Here is a 16,819-nt window from a genome sequence, read left to right as displayed (position 1 = left end):
ACTACGTACACCCTGGCCTTGACAAGGAAATCCCTAAGCGTGTTTGTGTAAAGTCTACACACAGGAAAGTCCGGTGGCCATCTCCAATTCCCGGTCTAGACATGCCACCGTCATGTTGCCGGGTTTCTAGCTATTGTTTTTGTGTCGTGTTGTAGTCTCAACATGCTGGTAACAAGTGCATTTCTCGTGGTCCAAAACTAGCAAATTACCCTTTACTAATTTCATAAAAATCGTTCTTCAAGCTCATTAAATTTTTTCGCAATGGTGACGGCAGAAAGGGGAAGGGCGCTCTCCTTAAAGTCATCATGGTAGGGCAACGCGTCAAAACAACTGCCTCCTAGCTGGTCCCTAGTAACAGCTTGTGTGGTGCAGTGTGTTGGTGCACGGCTCACTGTACAGGGGTCCATAGGTACAGCTTGTGTGGTGCAGTGTGTTAGTGAATGGCTCACTGTGTAGGTGGTCCCTAGATACAGCTTGTGTGGTGCAGTGTGTTGGGGCATGGTTCACTGTGTAGGTGGTCCCTAGATACAGCTTGTGTGGTGCAGTGTGTTGGTGCATGGCTCACTATGCATGTGTCCCTAGGTACCACTTGTGTGGTGCAGTGTGTTGGGGCATGGTTCACTGTGTAGGTGGTCCCTAGATACAGCTTGTGTGGTGCAGTGTGTTGGTGCATGGCTCACTATGCATGTGTCCCTAGGTACCACTTGTGTGGTACAGTGTGTTGGTGCATGGCTCGCTGTGCAGGTAATCCCTAGGTACAGCTTGTGTGATGCAGTGTGTTGGTACATGGCTCACTGTGGAGATGGTCCCTAGGTACAGCTTGTGTGGTACAGTGTTTTGGTACATGGCTCGCTGTGTAGGTGGTCCCTAGGTACAGCTTGTTTGCATGGCTTACATGAAGCTTACGCTATAAAATAGCCAAGCTACATAGCCGAGTACACTCTTTTTTTATATAAGAACGTCTAGTTTTCAGTTGAGGCTGGGACCTTATTTTTGGACATTTTAAGGCTGAATATGTTCTTAACGATGTTCGTAAATTTTAGTGTATATACGAATTCAATACCCAATGAATTATTAGGAAGAGAATTACACTTATGATCAATAGCAATAACAAGGTTGTTACTATGAGCACAATTTGATTCTGCAGTTTAGAACGCATCAGGACAAGAAAGGGCAAAAATTTCTGCTATTTGAACCTCGGCATGTTTTTAGCATGTTCTTCCAATTTAGTGAAATCTCAGGCTGGGCGTTCTTATAAAAAAAGATTGTATGGCTAGGACTAGCATGTTTTGTGTAGTGGTCTACTAATATTGAATGTTACTTAATGGCTTGTTTATAAACAAAACCCTGCAACAGAATATTTTCCTTTTACATGTGAAAACCACTTTGGATTGACTATTCTATCTCCCTTAGAAAACGAAGAACAGTTATTTTTTGTTACCAAGAGAATGGGTCAATACAATAGTAAAGGAGCTACAACAGATTCAAATACATACTTTTTGTCATAAATACATAGTTGTCGTAAAACTTCAGAAAATTATCTCCGGAGAATTGCGCAAAACAATCTAAAAGCGTCATGTATACTAAACCTTAAACAGCAGTAATTTACAATGGGTTGCATGGAGGAGAGTAGTCAAACCCCACTCGATTAAAATTTACATTCACACTAAGCCAGAAAACTAATTTCTGTTTGCATGGAGCATTCTAGAACATTGGTTAACAAACTGGACCTTTTTTTAAGAAAAAACATGATAAGAAAGTCAGACTGTTGTATTTATATTTTGAATAATTCTATTTTTGATACACTGAAGGCTTTTGTGTACGCAAAATGCGTCGATTGTTTTTACTTTTTAACAAAAAAAATAAATGAATAGGCGAACTCTTTTTTTTGGATGGTTAATCAAATTTGGCCTCAGACAAATAAACTAAATAGTAGCTCATAAAATATATTTATACGTTACGATAGGTAGAAATAATTCTTTAACTTTCAAGATATAACATAAAAAATATTAAATAGTCTACAAAATAGTACTCGGACAAAAGGGGAAAAAGCGGACAATTCCTATTTTTTTCGAAATTCCTTCTGTCCAAAAACCGTTTTTTCTATGTTTAAACAACTTAATTGTATCCACAAGAAAGACATGAATTTCAAAGAACTAAACTTAAAATTCACACAATTTCCTCAAGTAAAAAGCTATCGTCATTGGTAATCTATTTTCCACAGCATATAAATGGCAAATGCCTTAAAACGAATCCAATGGATTAGCAAATAGAAATGGTCAACGGTCGATTGGCAAAACATCTGCTAAATTAGTGTAAAGTTAGTGACAGAAAAAAATCTTTAAAATTGGAAATGACAAAAACAAAACGAAACAATAGTCAAAATAAATAGTGATCAACACTGCAGTTAGTCTATTTTTGTGCTGGTCTTAGCTCAAGTGAATGGTAAAATTCTTCAGTTATTCAGAGGTATACGTTATTCAGAGGTATATCTCTTGTGGATAATGTGCGAAAGGGCAGGTATTTCTTTATACGTCCAAGCCATGAACAAAAGCATAAAAACGAGACTTTTCTTGTACTTCTTGTAGTAATTGAAAAGGTTCTAGGTACCATTATAAGTTATCAATTCACATGCAAAATAACAAAAACTTCAATCGAGGTATTGTCTCAAATTTTGCGATTGAAATAGGGGAGAGCTTATTATCCAAGCATTTTCTAATTTTGTTGATAATTATTTGAGACGTCTCTAAATCAGTGGAAAAAATGAAATTTTTATGTTTGAGATAAACACAGATTGATACATGACCGCATGCTCAGAGGGAAATCAGAAAAAAATAAAAACTGAAAATACAACGCTCACAAATTCCGCAAAACTTTTTGAAAGTTTTTTTATCGCAGCTTTACAATTCTGTAATTTTAATATTTAGTTAACTCAGATATATCACACACTTTCATATTTTTCTATTGTGTAACTATTTCTCTAGAGGGGGCAAATTAAAGTTGATTAACTATTGCTCACAGACGCAAAATGTTCAATGTCCAAAACGTTCAACAAGCCTCGGCTGTTTAAGAAAGGAGATCAGAAATTCATACAAACCTCTCAGCCCTTGGTTGTCAAACAAGCGGAAATTTGACGATTTTTTTACTAAGTAAACTAAAGTTTCAGAGGTAATTCCCAACTGTATCAGCTGTTTCTAATTCCTTTATTTATCCACAATATTTTGTACAGTTAAAACGCACAAGCCGCAGTCTGTTGGGGCTCTAAAATGTTAGAGGACCGCAATGGTTTGAGGTTGGTGAATGTGGCTGGCATCGGATAATCTCCGGTGAAGATGACAGCTGAATCTATTACAATCTCCTAACACTTAAACCTCTAATTTTTAAGATCTTGGTTCTCGTATAACCTCTTAAAAAGGCGATATGGATGGGTTTAAGCGTACCCAGTAAGAACGTTATTTGGAAAGAATTTTTATATGGATGGCCGTACTCATGACAATGTTTCTTTAAGGTAGTTCCTTCTTTTACCAAATCACAAAATATCATCGCATAAGTACACATAGCTAATTTAGTTTCAAGAATTACGCATTCTGAACGAATTGGACCGAGCTTAGACTCAACTTCTAGAGAAAAATAATAAAATCTAGGTTTGTTTACAGATTGTCTCCAAAAAATTTGAGAATCTCACACTATAACCCATGGCGACATAGACTTAAAGACCCTCGTTAAGTTTACAATAAGCCATCATGTTTAGAGCCCTAAAATGCCTCAAACTCTTAAAGGTACTATCAGGACTTATCAAAGCACCTCACACAACCATCTCTTTCTCCACGAAAAAGGCTTACCTTCTACGTTTCTACAACAATCGAGACAACAAAACTCCAAAGCCTTCGTCCTTATCCAAAGATGTCCCCACGCAAAAAAAACACGGAATTGCACTTCACTGCGGAGACCCGGGACCCGTTTACATCACATCCAAAGCTAAAGCAGTCCCTACTGATCCAGCACTAGCGGGGCAAGTGGTCTGTGATAGGGCAATCCAGTGGAGATTTCATTCAAGGGCGCTATTGTTACGCGCGATTTCACTTGCAAATCAACTTGTGCTCGCAGGTGTAACGAAGGGATTGTAAGCAGCAATGGCTTTTCTGTGCAGATAAATGACACTTATAATCATTTCAATCAACTAAATGAGAGTGTTTATTAGCTAAGATCGCCAACACAATCGTGTTCGCAAGCCACTGTCAAGAATAGATCACAGCTTTTCTTTGATTCGGAAAATTAGTCTAATTCGTTTTTCCCTAGACGCCTCGACAGAACATAGTGTGAATTGAACACGGATGAGAAAATTTTTTGTTAGCCTTGGTTCATGTGTATCAAACTGATTTGGCCAATAACTGCCATTAACATTCAAGTACACTGTTTACTTTTAGAGGCTTTTTAACGTGCGGCTTTCAAGTAAAAACTACGAGCGAGTCGTCGTACTTAACAAGGGTTTTCTTAAATAGCACGGGCAATAAAAAAGAAGCCAATTTATCTAGCGGATAAGACTGGAAGTTTTGTTAATAAAGTGAAAGAAAAGGAGGGACTGAAAAAAAAAACAATTCCGTTTATACACAGGTGGTTTTGTAGGCAGAATTTCATTCAAATCCTTTATTTCATCATTACAAATAGTTGTATGGAAAAAACAGGCAGAAATCAACGTTCAAAGCAATATATACTATACTTTAATTTTCACTCCTTCATTGATGCAAACCTCTGTTGGCTTTGAATTTGTGTGATTTTTTCTTCTTCTTGCGTTATGGCAGCATTACCTATAACACAGTTCTTATTGTTGCAAAGTATCATTAACAGTGACCCGCGACAGATAAGCCGGCCACAATAGAGACGCGTGCCCGCATATCGTCCAAGGTTCACTATTAGGTCCGAGAAAAGATAGATTTGCGGTCGAACATCCGCTAAACGTATGTAATATACAGTGCCGAAAAATGCGCGCGCATGACTTTTCTTACAGAAATGCCCACTTTTGCATCAAGAGAAAGATTCTGATATCGATAACAAACTTTCGCGTTAGCTGCGTACCTCAGGTCTAGCTCATTGAAAACGCTTATCGCAACTAAATTATAATAAGAGTTCCCTAATGCGTCCGGTTCAGATATATGAAAATGGACATTTTTCTGGTCTTTCGTATAAACGATAAATAGTAAAAATGTCTAAATTAATAGTGTTGATATTATATGACCATGTGACCAGAGAACGAAATTGCGAACATTATGATTTCTTTTCTTATTTGTTATTATTACATTTTTGTATTCAATTAAACAGAAAGATGTGTTCCTAATGTACTACCAGAAGTTTTTTTTTGTCTACATGTTTTTAAAGTTCAACTGAGTGAAAATTATCTCCTAAAAACAGTTAGAAGTGTGATTCGCACCTATTAAATTTTATCTGTACTGGTAGTAAAGAAAAAAACGCCATTATTTTCTGTTGTTTTTCATCAAGATCAGATAAGAATGAAAGCAAAAGACCGACAAAAAGATAGGAGAATTGTTTGAAAATTCGGTATATTAACACAATGGGCACACATGTCTGCGAGGAAAGACTAGTTGCATAAGATCATCACACATATTTGCTAACTTCTTACAAGTCTGCTTGTCACAGATTCTGTGCCTTGTATTCGTTCTGTAGTTAATCTGGGGGAATTTGCTTGTTAAGTCTAATATTCAAAGAAAATTTAATATATAGAACCAGGGAATTTCCTAACAGAACATTAATTTTGTAATTACAATGCCAAAGGGGCTTTAATAATTCCAGTTTTTATGGAAAATAGTTGAAAATAAAAAGAGGCAAAAAGTTGTGCTCTACATATAAAAAGATGTAATAGTTATATTTTCTTATTGTAACAATATTAGATTTTCTAGACTATGTATATATATTCTTGTAATACTTATCCCCCGAAAATATTCCGGGCTGCAAGATTTAATTCCGGGCGTGATATCCTGAAGAAACTAAATTCACAAAAGATATTAGCGAGATCCTTATTAATTGAATTTCAGTCAAAGAAAAGTGGACTTTCAAATTTTTGTTTGGTCTTTGTCGCATTTCTGTTCTTGTATAATGAATGGCTAGCGAATATTGCAGTTGTATTGCTTTAGGCGTATAGTAAATCCACAAGTATCTTATATTTGTGTGTTTTTATGGTGTTACAATCTTTAACCGAAACAGTGAAAACAGGCGATTTAAAATAGCAATTTTTCCATTATTATTTTTTTGCTAAACAAAACGTAAAAAGGTTCCTTATAATGACCCCAACCAGTTGGATATGTATAAAACATTCTAAAAACATGTTACTCATTTTTTACAGAAATAATTGCTGTACATATTTAGTTATTTGTTTGTTTCTAATATACATTTTAGAGAAGTTTCTAGGTTTCTGTTTCAATTGTCAAAACCCTAAATAACACCGTTTTGAGGGTGTGTTTTTAAGGGTCACTTTTGATATATTAAACCATTTCAAAAATCGGCCTTCTACACGACATATTATGATAACGCTTAAAAATTGGTTAGGTCTACAATCAAGAAAAAACGTAAGAATTTTGTGTTTATAGTATAAAGCTGGAAGTTAATCAAAGCTCCTATAAGGATTGTTTTTATTAGCTTTTATTTCAAACTCTGTGTTAACAATCTCCAGACAAAAACACAATCCAGCCTAGTCAACCTCTCTTACTTACTTCCTTTCTATTGTACTGCTTATAAATTAATAATTGCGAGCATAGTTGTGTTGTTCGTCTCTTGTGATGTCTGTTGTTTATTGACTCAAATGTCTAACCGTTTTTGGACGTCATACCTATTAAGTGCAACGGAGAAATACCCTACAAAGTAATGCCGAAGATCAATCATTTCGAAAAATGTCGATTAAATATTAGGTGCTCAGTTACGGAACCCTATTAAACCAGAAATGTGAAAGATGTAACTAATTGCCAATTTTATATCACTCCTTTTTTGTGTATTCTCTATTTTTTATTTCCATTTTATGTATTCATTTTATGTAATTTATAATTGCTTCGATAAAAATGCTCCTACAAATAAATGTCTCTTTGTTTGACAATTATATTGTATTCTATTTTACTACAGATAGCTAAAGATAGAATTAAATAAAATTGTCTTTTGAGTTGAATAGTGGGACGTTTCATTAAACTACAAACGCTTGAAATAATGATATCAAGTGAATGAAGTTTTCCTATGATATTTTCTTCATGTTTAAGTTTGTTAAGATTGATAAAACGAGTTTTAAATTCGAGGAATCAAGCCTCCTTTTTCAACTTTTATGTTCGAGAGCATAGACATGTTGGACGTTTTTTTTTCTTTAAAAAAATATAAAATAAAATAAAAACATATTTTTAACTCACCTGAAGTATATTCACAGCTAGGCTACCAAAAACTCCTCTTGAATTTGGAAAAAAAAACTCCAAAAGTTCATAATCAGAGTGAAATACGAGCTTGTTTGGCGCGAGTCCAACTCAGTATGATCACTTGTTTCAATTGACTTTATCAACCTTGGTTAATTGATTGCTTTGAATTATCGCAGCCTTGCAGCGCCGAGCTATTTCGACTGGTGGAAATCTTTTTCACTGACCAAACAATACGTCACAAGTCACACTCCTGACACACGAATGGCATATTGTTCGCGCTTTTGCCAGCCCATTCAACGATTGTCCTCTTTTTGTTATGCACGTGTGCCTAGTTTTGTTTGCCTTTTTTACGGGTGGTTTGGTGAAAACCTTTATGTTCTTCAATTTAGTAACCTCACATTTTTAAAGGAAATGAAAATTATGGGGGAACATATCACTTTGTTTTAGTTCGTTTAAGGACGTAGTAAACAATCTATCGAATGAATTAATAATACAACTAATAGAAGAAGTATAAAGGATTTTTTTTACTTTTCATGGCATGTTACGAAAAACTCCAAAATGGCACTATTACTTCAATTAAATACCTTTTTCAATCTTGCGCAATGATATCACTTTCACATAGATTAATAAACTAATCCCTACAATGACTACATAAAGCAGGACTCACAGATAACCGAAAGCGAACAAATATCAATCACTTTCGGACCGCTATCATTGAATCTATTCGTTCTTTTTTTCTTTTCTTTTTGTTTACGAAAAAAGCGACAACTTTGTGAAGCCATCATAAGGCATCAATGTGTCGTCACATTTATTTTCTGGAAATCGGATATCTGTATTTCTGGAGTCTCACTCAAAGCTGTACATCCGATTAAAAGAGAAGAATAATATCCCGAAATTGTAGGTGTCTTCATGGAATTGCTTTGTGCAAATTAGCCATGTGTCCATTTAAAAGCTTAAAGGAAACACCCAAAAGGGTTTTCATAATGGCTTATTGTCATTTGAAATAAGGAGCACGACAAATGTTTTCTTCTTTTAATCATGCTCAATAACTTTGTTTTAATCAGTGTCAATTTAGTAATCACAATTTTTATAGATCAGGTTTCTTCGCTTAATTTTTGTAGCAACGAAGCGTGCCACTTAGTGCAGGGGGTATTGAGCACTCGAACTTAAAACCACAGAATTCAGTTTGCCGGCTACACTGTGATTACCCGTAAATGGCTGAATTGTTCACTACAAAGGAACTTAGGTAAGGCGAGAATCAAATGAATTACATGTGGCATGATTCGCGAATACGTCATTGGCGTTCCGAAATAATTACTTATAATTTATAAGAAGCCATTCGTGTGAAGAAAAAATAACACACATTTTTGTACAATTTTTTAGTGTTTTGCGACGGACGGTCAAATCGTGTTTTTATCCCCTTGCAAAGACAATCCGACCTGTTGATTTTGACTGACCAGCTGACAGAAAGCAAATACCCATTTTTCACGCATAGATTTTGCGTCTTCATAGTCCGCAGAATACTAAAACTCCAAAAAAAAGTTCAAGCGAGCTTTTTGAAAGATGGATTTCTCCTTTTTGAATTATCCATTGTGATCTTCAAGAAAAAATGTTCTTTTGTTTTTGTTCTAATACATAATCACAACGATAGAAAGTGTTCCACTTTTCGCATACAGTCATGTGTATTAACCTTTTTCAAAGGTTGCACTCTGAGAATTCATGTGTCGTAACCTGGCGTGCTTTATGGATATCAAATAAATAAACACACGAGCGTAAATAAAAACTTATTCAGGTTTGAAAAGCTCTACAATCCTTTTTTATGTTCCTCTTAAAGTTGACATGGCTTTTAGAGACAAGGTTGGCCCGGTTCGTAGAAAGCAGGTTAGCGCGACAGTGCTGAAAAACGCACAAGACTAGTTCCAGTACCGCGTGGTTGAACCAGACTATTTGTTTTGAAATGGCGGCTTTTTACCGGCGAACTGTCACATTTTGGCGAATGCTAAGAAACCTAGATCAAACCTAAGGCTAAAATTTTCTTTATGACTCCCTCATTATCAAACAAATCTGTCATCTTTTGTACAGTATGGTTTTAATGCTGTACAGTAAGTCAAAACAGCGACCGAAGTCAGCCTTTCGTACCTTTACTCGAACGATTCAACACTGAGATTTTGTTTGTTTTCGCCAGAACACGCGCATGCGCATACGTTATTCAGCACTGTCGGTTAGCGCTTATCCACGAATAAATGGTTATCGAGACATTTGATTGGATAACAACCTTATTTAACTCTGGGTTAGCTTTCTAGGAACCCGGCCCAAGTTTCGTCCATTCATACGTCGCCCATGAGTCAGTGCGGGTTACGATACATAGATTCTCGAGTGCAACCTTATTTGAAATAGGCGTATGGACAAAAACACGTGGTTATTTGGCTTTTACATTTTGTAAAGAAAATTAACACCGTGTAGCAGTGCATCATGGGTTGTTTAGTTTCGGTGTATGTTGTAGTGAACTATTAACCTATTAACCTTATTAATTAATGCCTTTTTAAACTTACCTGTTTCAAGGTTATGGAGTTTTTTCATTTTTTTGCTTCTCTCTTGCTCAGAAGAATAGTATGATGGTACTTTTTCTCTCTTCTCTGAGGTTGCCATTCTGATACACGAGGAGGTGTCCAATTGACCCAAGATGGCTAAAAATGGAATTAAGGAAGTTAAGAAAATATATGGAAACTCCATAGCAGAACAGCCTTATCATTTTGGTGTCCCAATGAACTGGTGCCAAAAAGCAGGTGAAAAGGAATCTTACTGCAAAATTATTGCCAAAAATTTCAAATTGCTTAACCATTTTCAGAACTATCAGAATTACATTTGGTATTTTTTATACCTCAGCACCTTGTGCAGAGTTGGCCAATTCAGTGCTAGCAATTGAAAATGCTTCAAGGATTTTGAATGTTGGAAGGCAGAATGAGGTTTAGCTGTTGAAAATCATCCACATAATATCAAAACCCAGTATTAACCCTTTACAACATGCCTGCTTTGGTGGGGGATTTGCTTCCATGCAAATTGTTTGATTAGGACAAAGGCAAGTGACTCAAGCTAAGCTGGAAAAAGTTTAAAAGCCCATAAAAACCTAGATTGTTGAGGTATTTCCATTGTATTTGGTTATATACATAACACTTGTCATTCATCGCTTAGTACCAGTGATTATGAACTAGGTGTACTAGCAAGATTAACCTTATTGTGCCTAAACATGGTAGTACTAGTAAAGGGGTGTGTGTGTGTGTGGGGGGGGGGGGCTATTCTATTTGGCTATTCTCTCCTAGTAGCCAAAGACTGGAGAGGGGTGTGCATATATTCCTAGCTACGTGCCTGTTGATTATTGTCCTTTTGACAAAGAAATGATGTCTTACCCTGGGCATTGAGGCTCTCACATACCGTTATATTGCCCGCAAGAATTTTTACATGGAAAATTTTACCTATTAATCTGTGGACTCTAAAATTTCGTTCAAGTTAGTGGGGCTGGTCATATAAAACAAATGAAGCGGGGAGGGGAATGGGTGGAGGGAGACAATTTCTATATCATAGCCATTGTATAGGCATTTGTGTGCTGGATCGAAAAATAAAATAGTAGATGAAGATTGATAGGCCATTCCAGCTATAAGCATGCATGCTCACTTGGAGACCTTCCTCGACTACCATTGTGCAGTGTGCCCTTCATTTGGTGCAACCTTTCAAAGGTACATGATGCATTCTGGTTGTTGAGGTAGGTTTCTATTGTAATGTGCATGCAAGCTTATAGCTGGGATGGCCTTTTGACAATCGATATCACTTAATAAATAGTTTATTAATGCCACAAAAATCTGTGAGCTTTGATCAATTGTTTATTGTGATAGATTGGCGTAATTTATCAATTATTGATTCGTTCGTTGATTAGTTTTTGCTTGCGATTGAAGATATTTACCCACCTATATCGATAAATTGACACATATATCGATTTATCGATTGATCTCCGATTTTTATCGATTGAGCACCCGGTGCCAATTCTGAGTCCCGGTCCCGACATAAGATCTTACGATAAATATCTCTGCTCCTCTGTGTCCGCTTGCCATGATGTACACAAAGCCATCCATCGTCGATTTCATTTGCAGCTTTGATTAGAAGAGCACCAATTACTCTGTTGTAAGTACTCTCAGGGACTTGCGAACTCAAGGGAATCAATCGATGCCAAGAGGGCTGATGTCGCAAGAAACATTGAGGATTACATAAAATCAAACCTACATTTCTTGTGCTAAAATCTTCGGAGAACGTCGGCAGAAAGTACAATATGCGCTGTGCAATGCTGGTCGCGTCCGCCATGTTTTGACTCGAAAATCCCGCTCAGAGAGTGACGTCATCGCACATCACCACAGGCAGCCCGAAAGAATAACGTAAGGATATAAAATCGAATGGAAAAAGACGCCAAAGGCGGCTTATGGCGAGGGGCACGTACTATTTCTACCCTACATCCTCCCCCCCCCCCCCCCCCGGTACTTTTTGGGCCACTCCGCCGCCTTTGTATATTTTTTGCAGAGAATTTTGAGATTTACTGTCAGAGGTTCCTTGCAAAAGGGGATTTCTGAAAGGTTAGACAGGATTAAGTATACAAATCTTGGTCCCAGGGCCTCGAACATCTCTCTCTAACAGGCGCGCACCCCCCTCCCCCTTGGTGGCCAAAAGCGGTCATGATACCTGCGCCCCTCCCCCCTTTAGCCAATCCTGTGTACGCGCCTACTCTGACACCAAGGGTCGTGATAGCGGAGCTAGCGCGGCAGCAGGCCACGCGCGAAGCTCCATAGGTATAGAGATATGGTATATAACTATGCGACTCAGTTTTTTAGTCATTGCGCGGGTACCCTGTGGTGTCGCCCGCCCGCCTGCCCGTGGAGCCAGCACAATTTGCAATAACTTAGCTAAACGCCACCTCAGTGAAATAATTATACAAGGATATATTTTAGCACTATCCGATAATGCTACATACTTAATAAAACCCCGAAAGTTGCATCAAAACTTACAATTACTTAGTTTTTTAGTGTTTTTGTATTTACACTCACGGGAACCCTGCGTCTACTATTTCCCGCGTTTTGCTCTTCTAACTCGCGGCCGACACCGTGAATTTATAAAGTTTTTGCATTATTTTCGTTGTGGCTAAAGCCAATAAGAAAGAAATTCGACACATATTAACACTTTTATAATAAAAAGACGTACAAATGATGGATGGAAGGACAAAGGATAGGTTTGGAAAAAAAAAGGTAAGTAATTTTATAAACTTCGTCGGAGCTATGAAAAACTCTTGTGTTGATATATTTCTAGCACTCAAACAGTTAAAGCCATGATGGGATGTTGATGTTTTATTATTCCTAGTTCCTAATTAGTAATTCAGCTAGTTTTTTCATACATTATCCCATTAAAAGGCTAGAAATTGTGCGATTGATTGTTCGTAAACAAACGTCGCGTTTGTTTTAGAAAATGTTGTTATTTCTTTGCTTTTAATTCATTCAAAAAGTGAACTAATCTTAAGCTTTTTATGGGATAACTTTTTAACTGGAAATTTCTTATCTGGAGATTTTTCATCACATTTAAGTTCTGTCAGCTCTTTTATGAAAGATATCGAGCGAGGAACGGTTTTAGTTTATATTTTGTGAGTTCGAAGAACATTAAAATTGAAAATGATTTTTGGTTTAAATTTTAGAAAAAAAAGGTTGATGAGGGGTAATAGGTTCTAAAAAGATATGATTTACCTACACAGTTCCCTTTATGCATGATTCTTTTTCACAAAAAGATATCTTGAATACCCCAGCTCAACGTTTTCATACAACATCTCAAAACTCCCATCTCTTCAATTTTCATAGAAAACTAAAGACAGCTTTTTGTTGGGAGCATTTAGTTCGATACCTATAGTTTTTCTCTGCAGCTTTTCCTAAGAAAAAGGTCAAAAGGCAATTCAACCTCTGGCTCATTAGCCCCTAAAAAACAGACTTAACATATTAATTTTTTTGTTCAACGTTCTATTTTAAAGGTTACTTGGAATTATTTTTAATTTTAGGTTTATCAATTAGGTTTTGTGCAGCATAACATTTATATCTTTAGTATTCTTCCGTAGCGTTTTGTCACTGTTCTCCAATTTTTTTCAGGCGAATCCCAACTCAAGCAAGCTGACAGCTTTAAAGGCATGATGCTAGGGCAGGATGTATTCATTAACACAGCTAAGTAACAAAATGAAGTTACAAATGAAAACTTGTTATAAAAAAAAATGAACCAGGCTGATAAAATAAACTAAAAGTAGTCAGAAACTTTGAAAACAAGTTAGAGTGGTTTATTTCATTCACCCTTTGACAAAGTGGCTGGTACAAAACACTGACCAACATTGGCCCTTATTGCAAATGGACTAAATGGGTTTTCTAGTAAAAAAAATATAGTTTCAATTTGAACTAATTAACTGCACAGGGTTTTGTGAGCAATCTACTTTTCAAATAGCTGATATGAATACAGCTCAATTCTTAGGAATCTGAGATGATATTTGCAAAAATCAACAGCAATGTACCATTAGACCTTTCATGAAATTATTTCAAAGATAATTTAGCACTGTACATGGAAGTGATGTGAAATGAAAATATAGCTACCTTTTTTTTAACAAACTGCATCTTTTTGTAATGCCACACCAAGCCCTATTTTATGTTTTAACACAAAAATACCAGGTGTACATACCCTTGAAACCATGATGCTTCAATATGGGGGTCTAGTGTCAGTGTTTTGTACGATCCACCCAAGACAAAGTGTTAATTCAAAGAGTATTAGGCAAAAAAAAACAGTAAAGAAGGTTGATAAAACTGTTTATCCAATATTTGTAATTTCTACCAAATAATTTTTATTACCCTTCAACTGAGAGAAAATTATAAAAATCAAGAAAATCTAGTAGTAGTGCAATGTGAAAGGAAGGGAATTTGGACAGTGTGGGCAAGTATGGAGCACATTTACTGGAAAAAACGATATGCTAATGTATAGAAACGCGTTGTGTGTTGATGTGGTTTTAAATGTTAAAGAGAATAAAAAAAAGCACCCATTTTACTGTAAAAAACTAAAATTCATTATCAATTCTTCAATGTTCCCTATTGGATGATACCTCCATATACACCCAACAAGTTTTTCCAGGTTAAAAAACAATAAAAATATACATACAAACATATTCCACTCTACACCTGTGCATCGAGCACTTTTCTATGAACGGCTTCACACATAACATATATACATACATATATAGGTATTATAATATGGCTTTAAATTGATTGCATGCTGGCTCCGCTTTTAGGCAGTGCCTAAATCTACCGAGGAACCTAGTTTCTTTTTAAAGACTTTCTCAACAGACTAAAATGGTCACAGTCACTGTTTTTCTTTTCTGATTACAAATCATAAAGTTTACGGAGCACCTGCGGTACGACAACCTTAAAAATTACAAGAACTATGCAGTTTTTCCAAATAAGGAATTTATTAGTTTCATGTGGAAGTGACCGCGTTTGGATAAAACGACAATTTCTTGATATGTAGCCAGCTTTCTAGTGGGTCAAACTGGATTTATCTTTTTTGGATGCCCCCCCCCCCCCCCCCCAAAAAAAAAAAATAATAATAATAATAATAATAATAATAATAATAATAATAATAATAATAATAATAATAATAAATCTATTAAAAAATTATAAGGAAATGACCAGGGGCGTGGGCGTAGGGACGTGGCTGTGCTCCTCAATATGTTCTTAATGTTTGTGCCCCCCCCCAATATTTTGAGGCCTGCTACGGCACTGAGAGAGCGGATGTTATGGAACTAGGGGGGCAAGCTACTATCGGGTTAATAAAAAGCAAAGACTTTTGCAAAAATAAAGATTTAATCAATCACAAACTGGATTTAGTTGCTCAGTCAGCAATTATATTATTATTGCATTGGTTTAGATGAAAAATTTACTCATTGCTACTAATTCTGGGTAGACTTCTAAATATTTGATATTTTGTCTTTTAATTTTAAATTTCCAAAGACATATGCTTAAGGCTGTTTTCCATATTATCTCGCACACGCTCGTCGCAAATTTGACCGTACGATCGCAACCGATCGCAGAGAGGTTTTCATATGATCGCACACGATCGCCGCACATTTGACCGTGCGATCGCAAAGTCGTTTCCGTGTGATCGCACACAATCGCCGCAAATTTTAACTTACGATCGAATCCGATCGCAGCGTGGTTACATATGATCCCTCACGATCGCCGCAAATTTTACCGTGCGACCGCAACCGATCGCAGAGTGGTTTCCATATGATCGCACACGATCGCCGCAAATTTGACCGTACGATCGCAACCGATCGCAAAGTCGTTTCCGTTGTTGTTTTCCGTTGATCGCACACGATGGCAGGGGGAGTTTCCATATAATCGTATTTTATAGCCTGCGATCTAGTTCTATTATATGGAAACCAGCCTTTATCTAGTAGAAAGCAAAAGTAAAGGTTGTTCAATTACACATTTGAGAAGGTATTTGCCATGTGTGTGTGTGTGTGGGGGGGGGCTATATTAAAATAAGAGTGTACAACAAAAATGCCTCACTCAGCCTACCTGTAGGCTTTGATAGTTTTTCCGGCACGAAAACCCCGAAAACACGGAGTTCGCATACCACGGCCGCCATCTTGGATAATGCGCTCCGCAAGGGGAGGTCCGCAGGGGGTGCGAACTCCGTGTTTTCGGGGTTTTCGTGTCGAAAAAACTATCAAAGCCTACAGCAAGGGCACCCAACGACGAAAATTTCATAACCGGCCTAAAATGAGTTAAGATACCGATTTTATTCTTTTGCAGTCATTTTTATACAATATAGAGCTTTCCTAGATATTTTTTATCCGTTCGGATTTGCTAGGCAAAATTACAGCCATCCGAAAAATCTTGTTACTCATCCCGAGGCATCCGAAATTCCTAGCGATTCTAAGATCCTTAAGCGAAATTTTTAGGTAATGTCCCTTGTATACTCGCTCCCGAAAATACTAGGGTTCCTTTTTTTAAGCATGTCGGACGTAAAAATCTCCCGAAAAGGGTGATGGTGGTAACAAAAGCAACTCAAAATCTAGGTGATCCAGCTCTTTTCCCGAGAAACATAGGTGATCTAGAAATACAAATTCCGAAAAAAGTAGACATTTCTAGGCCGACCCGGAAATCGGTAGGTGACCTTGCTTCCGAACAGATATTTGACCGAAAATGGTCGTTGGGTGCCCTTGATACAGGTAGGCTAGCCTCACTCTCTATCATGCTTCGCCTTACCTAACATCCGGGAAGTCTAGTTTTAACGGGGAATTCCTCTCTCCCAGTAACAACAACAATGTTTTACAAGAAGAAATGTAAGCGATAACA

At 36.9% G+C, this 16,819-nt stretch overlaps 1 protein-coding gene and 1 long non-coding RNA gene across 8 annotated transcripts in view; one reads left to right on the top strand and one right to left on the bottom strand.

Annotated features, from left to right (window-relative positions):
* LOC5505796 (protein jagged-1b) overlaps positions 1-11,805 on the bottom strand; it is a 49,594-nt gene extending 37,789 nt beyond the window's left edge. For 2 of the 7 annotated variants that reach the window (XM_048729876.1, XM_048729877.1), the window contains exons 1-2: positions 11,369-11,805; positions 9,959-10,093 (exon numbers count right to left, since the gene is read on the bottom strand). In XM_048729876.1, coding sequence (XP_048585833.1) covers positions 9,959-10,093; positions 11,369-11,759 — 526 coding nt within the window. In that variant the 5' untranslated portion in view covers positions 11,760-11,805. Of the gene's footprint in view, positions 1-3,842; positions 4,044-7,403; positions 7,531-9,958; positions 10,094-11,368 lie in introns of those variants that run through there. The other 5 variants (XM_048729879.1, XM_048729878.1, XM_048729882.1 and 2 more) reach the window with 5 other exon arrangements.
* On the top strand, positions 11,694-14,517 carry LOC125568237. Its single transcript, XR_007312179.1, has 2 exons — positions 11,694-11,830; positions 13,574-14,517. It is a non-coding gene; the product is annotated as an uncharacterized LOC125568237 (long non-coding RNA).
* Positions 14,518-16,819: the final 2,302 nt, after the last annotated feature.

This window comes from Nematostella vectensis, chromosome 7, assembly GCF_932526225.1.
Source record: "Nematostella vectensis chromosome 7, jaNemVect1.1, whole genome shotgun sequence".
Classification (NCBI taxonomy): Eukaryota; Metazoa; Cnidaria; class Anthozoa; order Actiniaria; family Edwardsiidae; genus Nematostella; species Nematostella vectensis.
Note: the sequence above shows the minus strand (reverse complement) of the source record. Positions and strands in the feature narration are given on the sequence as shown.